The sequence below is a fragment of the Chinchilla lanigera genome, unplaced genomic scaffold (assembly GCF_000276665.1).
Source record: "Chinchilla lanigera isolate Chin_1 unplaced genomic scaffold, ChiLan1.0 scaffold00006, whole genome shotgun sequence".
Lineage (NCBI taxonomy): Eukaryota > Metazoa > Chordata > Mammalia > Rodentia > Chinchillidae > Chinchilla > Chinchilla lanigera.
In genome coordinates this window covers 38,739,062-38,749,846 of record NW_004955407.1, presented here as the reverse complement: position 1 = coordinate 38,749,846, position 10,785 = coordinate 38,739,062, and the positions used below count along the sequence as shown (strand labels likewise).

The 10,785-nt window shown below is 57.8% G+C and overlaps 1 protein-coding gene across 1 annotated transcript; it reads right to left on the bottom strand.

Moving 5' to 3' along the window:
• Nucleotides 1-553: 553 nt before the first annotated feature.
• Nucleotides 554-10,785, bottom strand: Sik1 (salt-inducible kinase 1; the record flags this gene model as incomplete). The annotated part of the gene is given in 14 exon segments (XM_005375790.2): nucleotides 554-2,932; nucleotides 3,159-3,390; nucleotides 4,008-4,286; nucleotides 4,648-4,864; nucleotides 4,954-5,076; nucleotides 5,460-5,609; nucleotides 5,752-5,975; nucleotides 6,450-6,573; nucleotides 6,657-6,781; nucleotides 6,910-7,071; nucleotides 7,229-7,292; nucleotides 9,799-9,915; nucleotides 10,382-10,543; nucleotides 10,693-10,785. Coding segments are annotated over 13 exon segments (2,346 nt in total). The 3' UTR covers nucleotides 554-2,550.

Here is a 10,785-nt window from a genome sequence, read left to right as displayed (position 1 = left end):
GGGAATCCTACGACCTATTTCCTAAGGACCTGCGCGCTGTTTCCTGGGGCTCACACAGGGCCGTTTTGGTGACAGGCACCTACTGGGTAGGAAGAGTTGAAAAGCTTTTTTTTAACCAGAAGGAACCGAAGACTATTTAAGAGGGTGTGTCTGCCCGCTGGCTGGAAGGTACAAACTTTCAAAGACCCAGGAAAAAGTTCTGGTATAATTCTGCCAAATCCTAGATTTTGCTGCGGATTCAGGGAACCTTTCCATGAAAGGAATAGGGCGAATAGGGCCGGTGGCACTGGAATAGCCAGTGCCACACAGATGGGCATTAGGGCCACCAGGCAGGTGCAGGGCTCCCCAGGGCTGGGGAGGGGCTGCGGTGCCCTTGGCCTAGTCTGGTCCACGGCAGCCAGGAGTGACTGGTTCGTGTGGTGAGGCCAGCATAAAGCTGTCGCTGCGCCGTCTTGAAGATCTGGGACCTCAGTGGACCACAGGCTGTGGTCTCTTCAAGATGTGGCTCGAAGGATGGCGCTTCCAGACAGATGAATCCAGGGAAAGCGTCCAAGTCTTTTCCCCCAAATAGTTTATTTAAATATTAAATTAAAAAAACATACATCAGCTAATCATTTGGCATACATCTCTCATGGTAACATATGAAACAAAACAATTCAGGTATGGTAAAAAAAAATATATATACATCTCAACCAGATCACGTAGTGTCTTTAAATAGGCTATTGCAGGAGTCTGCAGAACAGCGCTGTTGAGAAATCTACAAAACACCGCACACACCTAAAAAAACGAGAAATAAAAACACGGCCTTCCCATCCTCCCAAAGAGGTCTACAGTGCTAAGAAAAAACAAAAACCGCTAGGAAAGTAAAGTGCTTGTTGCTGCTTCAGAGAGAAACACAGGGTGGCACAAGGCCTTTGATCTGCGGTGTGAAGACTGGGGTGTGGGGACAGGGGCTGGCCCAGGTCTCCCGCGAGAGCAGGTCAGGCCAGCCGCCTCCTGCAGCCAGGGACGTCCAGAGGTGGCAGGCAGGGGACTTTGGTGTTTTCTCTGCGGCCGGGTGCCAGGTCCGCCAGCGAGGACAGTCCTTCGCCCGTCCCTAAGCAGCCACAGAGCACAGCAGCAGTCACAGAGCAGCATGGAGCTCAGCACATGCACAGAAGGGGGGCACCCACCAAAACACCGACACGCGTGGGCGTCCTTCCTGCCTTCAGGTGACTCGGTCAATCTTTGGCTTTTGAGAAGTCCCGCCTTTGCCCCTTTCTCAGTGGCCCCTGTGTAATACTGCAGGCTGCTAGAGCCACGGGAAGCAAAGGCACCTGGGCGAGGAAGGGGTGGGCACTTGGCGCACAGAAGGTGGGACGCAGTGGTGGCCTCTGCCCCTGCCCTATGTCTCGCCAGTGCTGAGGGGTGGCTGGGCCCCTTCCGCAGCAAACCTGGTGCTGCCAGGATGCTCCCCCTGGGTGACCGAGGGAGGTTTAAACAAGGAACACAAAAGTGTAGTACAAAATATAAAAAATAAGTAGTGTCTATGCTCTCCTATTTATATACATATACAGTATTTGCTTAAAAAAAGAGACACAGCTTTACAAACACTGACCTAAGCTTCCCTTAGCATCTTCTTTGAATGAAAGACAGATGCCCAGCACGAGTGCCAGGGCCTGGCTGCCAGGCCTGTGTCACCGGGAAGTCCCGGGTGGCGGTCACAGTGAGGAGCCACCGCCGCCCCCACCCGCGCGCCGCCTGTCATGGCCTGAAGCACCACGCCCACCACCCCCAGGTCAGGTGTTCTGGTTGGACCCTGATAATGAAATGCATAAAAACGCACTAATTAGCAGCGGGAACGAGATGAGCAGCAGGAAGAAAGCTCCTGGCTTCCTCTTGGCCAAGCGCTCCTGGGACCGAGCCCCAGCCATGGACGCTGCCCCTGGGCCCTCCTGCGGTTCCTCCGAACAGCGCTGGAAAACGGACTCCTGAGCTGCGCGCACAGCTCCCCGCCTCAAGCGAGCCGAGCCTGCCTCTGTGCCGGCGATCCGTGCCCCCTTCCTGGGCAGCCCCGAATGGTGCCAACCCACATGTGAAGCAGCAAGTTCACAGTTTCCATTGAAGCATAAATGTTTCCCGAAGTGGAGAACCATCAACTAAAACCGAAAGGATACTGACCCACGCACGCACTCGGCCGTTCCAGACGTTACCAGGGACGCCCTAGGCCCTGTGTCAGCTCCTGACACAGCTGTAGACAAGGGGCCCAAGCCGCTGCCCTGTCACCCGCCCTCGCAGCCAGAGGCCCTCCCTCGCCCCACTCCCCCCCGCCACCCACCTGCATGACATGCCCACCATTATTTCTCTTCAGCTTCCAGTCTCTACTCGGAGTTGAGGTCATTCAGTGCAAGGAAAAAAGTAAAACAAAAAAACAAACTAAAAAGCCCACACACCTAACGTATTGCTTGTTTTGCTTCTGGAAAGTTCTTGGCTTTTGAGTCCCAAAACATCCTCACGTACTCCGAAATTATTGCTTGGAAGCGCCAGCTGGACGCGGCGGGGCTGTCCTCCTCACTGCACCAGGACGAACGTCCCCCTAGGGCCCGAGGTCAGGTCCTCCATCTCGCAGTCCCCCTGCAGCCGCCCAGCAGGGTCGCAGCCCGGGGCCAGCCTGGCGAAGCAGGGTGCCAGGGCCCTGCTGGGGAGGGTGGTGGGACTGGTGCTGATGTGCAGGTGGGTGTCCAGGAGCTGCGCGGCCGACACCACCGGGGACGCTCCGGTCTGCAGGTTGGGCGCTGGCAGCAGTGGCAGCCCTGACATGAACAGGCTGTCGCAGGGGGCCAGCATGTATGGGGCAGGGGCGGGGGCGGGGGCAGGGGTGGGAGTAGAGGGTGGCTGTGGGGCCAGGGGGCAGCTGGGGGCGGCATCCGGGTGGTGCTGTAACTGGAGCAGCCTGAGGGACAGAGGGACAGGGCTTAGATCAGATCCACCCGTGTGTCCGTGGGTGGCAACCCCTGAGCCATCCCGCCATGTTTCAGTGACGATTTGCAGAGGCCACCAGACAGGTTCGCCACCGCCCTCCACCCACTCACTGGCTCCAAAGGACCAGTGTGTACGTGGCGATCATGCCTCGGGCCCCAGGACTCGGGTACTGGGCGGAGAGGACCCTCGGGGCCTACCTCTGCTGGTGCAGCACCTCCTCCAGCAGGCCTCTGCCCTCTCGGCTGCCAGAGCTGCCACCCTGTAGGCCCGAACTTGGGGTGGGGGCGTGGAAGGAGCTCAGGCCGCCCCGGGACACTCGACTGGAGGATGCCTGGCACACCTGGCGCGCCAGCCCCTTGATCTTGTTGAGCCCTAGGAAGCCTTTGGTCCGCGCGTTTTTTCTCAGCTGCTGCCGGAAGGCCTTCAGCCCTGCAAAGCAAGAGCAGGGTCAAAGGGGTCAGGGGACGGAGGACAGGACAGGCCACACACGTGGGCCTGGCACCCATTCCACCATCCCGCTTTCCTGAAAGGGTGGCAGCACTGTCACTGAAGCTCTTCTAATGCTGTCACATGCTTGGGTTGCTGGCCACCTCCTGAGGCTGGGGACAACGGATCCAACCCTGAGGAGCTGCTGTAGGGACAGGTTCTTTACGGAACGGGGTATGAGCTATGCACGGGACTCTGCATGGACTTAGAGGGCATATGGTACCCAGAGCCCTGGAGTGGCACAGGGGGAGGCTAGGCGGCCAGCTCAGGGTGGGGATGCTTTGTGGGGGGCCCCTCCCTGACCTCAACGCTTCTGCAGGACAGGAGCCACCGCTCAGAACAGCCATCCCTGCGCTCTCGCCCAACCGAGGTCACTAGCTGTGCTCGGGGGCTGTGGTTTGGTCCACCCCAGTAGTCAGGATGCCCAGGGCCCGGGTGGCACCCCCAGCCATTCCAGCAGCAGCACCAGTAGAGAATGGGTAAACTCCCGCTCCTGAGGCAGGTATCTCGCCAGGGAGAGATGCATTCCTAGGAAGGGGGAAGTGTGGCGGGGACCTCACCTTGAGTCAGCGAGGTGTCTGACGCCCTCCGTCCCTCCTGGAAGCTGACAGGCAGCAGGACAGCTCCGCCCAGGCCCCCTTGAGCCTGCAGCACAGGGGTGGCTGACTGCGCCCCCAGGAAAGGCGAGGCCAGTCTGACTGGGGAGCAGGTGCCCAGCAGCCCCTGGGTGGCCAGGCCGCTGCCGAGCCCAGCAGGGCCTTCGCCCGCGGAGAAAGTCAGACAGCTGTCAGAGCTGGTTCCTTCCGAGGCGCATGTGGAGGAGGAGGACACAATGATGCCTGTGGAGGGAGAGGCTTGTGAGGGCAGCCCCGCCTGCACAGCTACAGAAGGGTACGGGGAATAGGCCCCGGAGCGTCTGGGGTGCTGGTGGGTATGAGCAACCATAGGCTTGACCGAGGCCCGCAGCGTGTGTCTAGTGACCGCTCCGGGCCACCAGAGCCCAGAGACGCCGCAGGCCAGCCTGTGGGTGCAAGTGCAGGTAGCAGGTGATCCATGGACGCAGACTCAAATGAGGGAGCCTGGGGCTGGGCCCACCCCTTCCACCAAAGTGAGCAAGTGCATGTCCTGCTGTGCCATGTGGTCTCGGGGAGGCACGAAGGTCCATCTCAGCCCAGGCACTGGGCCCTTGGGAACACTTACAGGGAGGGGTGAATGGAGAGAAGTGTGTGGAGACCTCGGCCAGCGTGTGCCTGCGGCCCGTGCCGCTGCGAGGGGGCTCCGGAGCCTCAGGCTCCTCCTCCAGGATGGGTGCCTGCGCGGCCTCCTCGCTGATGGCTGTGTCCAGCAGGCTGCTGGGGGAGATGGAGCGGTGTGGGGACACGCTGTTGCAGCTGGCGTCCGCCAGGAAGAACAGGGGCTGCAGGGGAAGGACACAAACCGATGACTGCCCAGGCCCCGCAAGTGCAGGTGCACTGGGCAGGAGGGGCGCTGGGGACGGTCACGCACCTGCAGCGAGCTATGCAGGTCGCAGTCCATCTCAGCCTGCAGGACAGACTGTGCCAAGGCCTGGGGCTGTGGGCACAGCAGGGAGGCCCGGAAAGGGTCGCAGTGGAGGCCTTCCTGAGGCACCTGGAGCCAAAGGAGTGACACCATCAGGGAGGCCATGCCAGTGATGATTGCTGGGGGCACCGGAATGACCAAGCCAGCTTCAGGATGCCGTGACAAATGCCAGGCGATGGGTTCAGGACCTGCGGCCTCTCCATAGCCACACGCAGGTACGCACGGGAGGCCAGGGAGCCCTGAAATGCTGGCGCTAGAACAGGCAGGCAATGGGCAGCACTGCCAAACGGGGCAGCCAGCACCCGCTTCTCCCGCTGCCCTGTGGTCTGCTGCCTCACTGAGGGTTCACCCAAGGACGAGGTACATCTGAGCCTCACTCCCCTGCCCGAGCAAGGGCGACCCCGCTAGCAGAACAGACCGAGCAAGGCGTGGCTGCAGGAGTCTGCACTCACCTCCAGACCACCGAGGTCCGGGCTCCTGGGCCAGGGCTGCCGGCTGGGCACGGGGCGGGCCAGCGGTTGGGTGCCCCGGTGCTCCTTGAGGCGCTCGAGCAGGAGGTAGTATATGGCGGCGAAGTGGTTATAGCTGCTATTCTGCAGCGACTGTGGAGAAAACAGGGGGCGGTTACGAGGTGCCCATGGCCACGTCTGTAGCCACCGGGGCTCCCTGGTAAAGGCATTCCCGGGTCAGGCCCGGGAGGAACAATAGCCTGGCTCTTAAATTAGCCTGCACGGCCACGCTCACCTCCACGGTCCTCTGCCGGTCGATGCCGAGGGCCTGCATGATACCCAGCGCCTGCTCGTTGTAGTTGCCCAGGTTGGAGGTGTAGCTGAGTATGGAGAGGGAGGCGTCAGCCTGCTGCAGGAGCGTGGGGTCGGCCTGCATCCAGCGGTGCTGCCAGATCTGGGCGACGGTGATGCGCTTGGCAGGGTCCACCACCAGCATGCGGCGGATGAGCATCTCGCAGTCTGGGGAGGACACGGCACCCACTGAGCCCCGGCACGGCGGGCTCCTGCGCACAGGCCACCTGCATGCGCGTGTGCGTGACGCCCTGCAGAAGGCCCAGGCCGCGGCCACCGCCTGTACCACTGTGCATAGCCACCGAGCGGGGACTGGCCCCAGGGAAGACATCTGCTGGCCGGTCCTTCTGAAGGTGTGAGACACACCCTACCCTGGTGTGACACGCACAAGGACAGGCCACGGGTCGGGCATCCTTATGACAGAGAAGTGGCTCTCAGGAGGCACCAGCAGAGCGAGGGCACCTGCCATCCTCTAAGTAGGGCACTGAGAAGGCACCTGGGGGTCAAGTTTCTCTTGGAGCCCAGTCACCTGGGCCGAGTCCCAGGTCGCCACGCAGGCACCGCAGAGCCCTGTCCCTTGTCCCCTCCCAGCCTCCAGTGGGCTCACCCAGCAGTGCCTACGGCAGGCTCAGCGCCACCCACCTTGAGACATGAAGAAGGGGATTCGGAACCGGCCCTCCAGCACCCGCTGCCTCAGCGTGGGCAGATTGGGTCCGTCGAAAGGAAGAGAACCGCAGACGAGGACGTAGAGCACAACACCGAGGCTCTGTCAATAACCGAACAGCGGGGTCAGCGCCCAGCAGGCTCGGGGCTGTGGGTGCGGGCAGAGGGGCAGCACCCAGCTCCTACCCAGATGTCCAGCTGGGGGCCTTCGTACTCCTTCCCCTCAAAGACTTCGGGGGCTGCATACGGGGGGCTCCCGCACCACGTAGCCAGAGGCTCTCCAGGCTTGTAGAAGTTCCCAAATCCAAAATCTGTGGTGTAAAGAAACGGACGGACAGAGTTAGCCTGGAAGTGGCCGGAGCTGTAGCTCTGGGTGCACGGAAAGCTCGAGGGCCTGCTGCCAGTCCCGACGCCACGGCCCCACTACGCCCCTCCTTGCCTGCCAGCTTGACGTCCATGTTGCCGTCCAGCAGCAGGTTCTCCGTCTTGAGGTCCCGGTGCACGATGTGGTGGTTGTGGCAGTACTCCACGGCCGACAGGATCTGCCAGAACTTCTTCCTCGCTTCGTTCTCACTTAAGTGCCCGTTGGCGGTCAGGTAATCTGAGGAGCGACAAAACCAAGCTCTACTCCTGGATGCAAAGCCCGGCACCACCTGGGCTGCAGGGCGGGAGGGATGTGCGGACTCAGGGCGGGTGAGCAGGTCCCAACAGGTCAGCACTGTTGCTTCCAATAGACACTAAAAGTGAGCACGGCTTACCGAACATTTCTCCATTTTTTGCAAATTCAGTCACAATGTAAAGCATATCCTTTGTTTCCATAACCTAAAAAAAAAACAAAAAAAAACTAACATTTAATCACATGGGAAAGGAACATACATTCCAAGGGTGTAAATCATCCACGTGAACCCTGGTAAACCTGTAACTTCTCCAGGAAGTGCATGTCCACCAGTGAAAAGGAAAAGGAAGAAAGCTCCCATGACACATAAACAATACGGGGATTCCTACCCAGAGAGGGAGCTTTTCAAAAATAAGAGGTGCGCTGCTCCCGGAGCTGCCCATCCTGACACACCTCTGCCCTAAATGAAGTCGACCTGCTTCCGAGTCCTCCCGCACGTCTATTAACTAGGGCTGTTAGTGCGGCTCTCAGGGGCTCTGCAGGCTAGGGACGCTTGAGTCCCTCGCACCTTGCACAGGACGCCAGCACAGACTACGGGGGATTTGAGCCACTGGCCACAACAAACAGAATGCTAACAAACACCCCATTCCCACTTGCTGGCAGGGTACAGGCTGTGAGAAAACAGCTTCACCAGGTAAGCTACCACGCACGGGTCTGAACAGCAAATCACTCGGCAGGGGTCAGTAGTAACAGTCGAGGTCAATATCCTCCTGGAAAGTTTATTCATCGATCGAGAATTTTATGTTCTCTTAAAAAAAAAAGGTAAAATATAACAAACAAGGGAAAATCCCAATCTTTGGTACTGAACAGAAGGAAAACAAACTCCTCTGTGTATTGTAAAATATTTGAGAGGGAGAGAGAATACATTTACGGAATTTATATGATGGAATAAGATGACAGAAATCTTGTAAAAAAGATTTTTGGGGGTTCAAAGTGTGGTTATTCCTTTAAAAAGACATTTTGTTTTGTTGGTGCTGGGGACTGAACCCAGGGCCTTGTACCCGCTAAGCACACGCTCTACCACTGCGCCACACTGCCAGCTAAAAAGACATCTTAAAGACAACTGCTTAGAGTCATAAATCTAGTGAGAAGATGTTACTAGAATTCTCACAACGTAGCCAGATTTTTAAACTGCCCCTGAAGACCGCTCATTCCTTTTCTCAGCGGAGAGGAACAGAAGGAGAAAAAGGAAGAACCTGTGTATTTTAACTTTTGAAAACTTCAACGGAAGGATGAAGCGTCTTTGCAAGGTTCTGGGGCCGGCGCCAGCTGAACCAGCATGAGACACCAACAGTGTCGAAAGCAGAGGACTCACAGCCGTCACATCCCACCCAATCCGGCGACAGCCGAGAGTCACCTCCGGCAGCAGCGAGCACACCCGCCTCCCCGAGGGACCTCTGGCATCACCCACAGCGGCAATGCGTCTCCCTCCCAGAGCCCGCTCCGCCCGCGCAAAGCAAAGCGGAAAAGCAGGGAGAAAAGGAAAGTGCTAACGGGCTGCCCTTTGCAGCCAGACACAAAGCAGTGGGCCTGCTCCCCAGCCAGGGTCGGGGAGGACACGGCCCAGGCACAGACGCAGTGGCCGCCGAGGAAGCGTCTTCTCTCCTCTTATCTCCAAGCACAACTTGAAAAAGACCCAGCCACAAACCCTGAGCACACAGGCCTGAGCTGTGTGTAGATGTGCGGGGTGGACTGTCGTGGCAGGGGGAGCAGGCGCTCCAGCGACACGTCTGCTTCATTTGAACTGAGCAGAAGAGCCTGCCAGCGGATAATTTTAAATTACAATTCCCTCTCCCACTGCGCTGCATTCGTCCCCTTCCCAACAGCACACACGCGTCTTCCAGAATCAGCTCAGATCCACGTGACTCTGTGAGAGTCACCGAGGGAATGGACATCCAACACAAGCACATGGAAAGGGAAGCACTGACAAAGAATTCACTCCTCAACAGACCCAAGGGCTCACTGACGGATGGGACATAAGAGAAAAAGATTCCCCGCTGGGCTAATGACTTACTCCCCAGAGATGCAATTAGTATGTTAACTGTGACTTGAGAGCCCGAAGTCATGGAATCAATCAACAGATGGACAGGGCGAGGCATGTTCCTAACCCTCCCTGTGGTCAAAGCATTCCTATCCCTCCCCTCTGCACGAGAGAGTTAAAAAGGGAAGGCAAGTGCTCTCTGCTGCCTCAGAAGTTAATGAAAACTGGTAGCAGCGGCCGTTTTGAAGTTTGACAACTGTATGTAAAGGCGAGAAGCGTCTAGTTTTGCTCAAGTTTGGCCTTCTGCACCAAGTGCCCGACCCGAGGCGCCGCTACCCACGTGGGTGTGCTCCACAGAAAGGCGCCCCAACAACAGCCGGCTATGAATTTGAAACTGGAACAAATTACAATACCACACAACTTTAATGAAGCCAATCTCAATTATGATCCCAAAGCAAGACAATGATTGTAAACACGTCCGTACAGCTTACAAAAATCAGTCTATTTACCTCCTACAACCTGCATGCTGATGCCACAAATGCACAGGAGGACTACCCTTCAGCAAGGGCAGACCTGGGGGTGGGGCACAGCACTGTGCCACAGGACTACCTGCAGGCATGCCATGTACACATACGCGCACACACACACGCACACAGTAGGGCCAGCCTCACCTGGTACAGTCTGATTATATGCGGATGGTTCAGCAGCTTCATCAGCTGGACCTCACGGTAGATTTTATCCAAGTTGCTTGGATCTAATCGTGTTTTATCAATTATTTTTATTGCAACCTAGAGATGTTTAAAACAAAAGGTATATTTTGTTTAAAAAAAAGAATCTCACTTACACATTTCATTTTTTCCAAGTTAAAATTCTCACTTTACGTCTCCAAAAGGTCACAAAAAGTTGGGGGAAAAATTAACCAAAGTAACCACAAATATTATTTAAAGGAATCAAAGATAAAGGAATGTTTTAAGTACTTGTAAGCTCATTCTACAGGGCTTTAGCTCTTCGTCCAGGAACCAGAGCGCTTCGGTTGTTTGGCTTTGGGGGATTTTTTCGTTCATTATTCTCGTTGCCTTTCTCTAATATTTGCACAAATTACGCACAAACGTAACGCAAAGCATTTTTTCTTTACTAAGCCCAAACCAGTCTGCGTTCACAGGATGACAGCAAGCCCTAATCTGCCTGAGTCCAGCCTCGGGGTCAGGCTCCTGCCCCCGTGCCCTCCCTCCGGGTCCCGGTCGCCCCAGGCACCTGCGTTTTGGTGACTCGATGCCGGGCCAGCTTCACCACCGCGAAATTGCCTTTGCCTAGGGTACGCTCCACGTCGTAGAAGCCCACGCGGAGGGTTTTCTGCTGGCCCTGGCCGGCGGCCGCGTTCAAGTTCGACATGATCACCATGGCTCCGGATCGCACCTGGGGCGGGCGGCGAGGGGCGCTCAGTGGGGTCCCTCATTGGGAACCCCGCCAGCCGGCACCGACCCGCGCTCGCAGACCCCGGAGCCCGGATCGGCTCCCTCCCGCCCCGCCAGCCGAGCCCCGCGTGCTGGGACCGGCTCCCCCACCTGTCGGTTCCACTCCGGTCCTCGGGACCCCTGCGTCCTGCGGCGCGCGCTGACCCCCGGACCCAGGGTCGCCGCGTCGCGGCCGGGCGGACC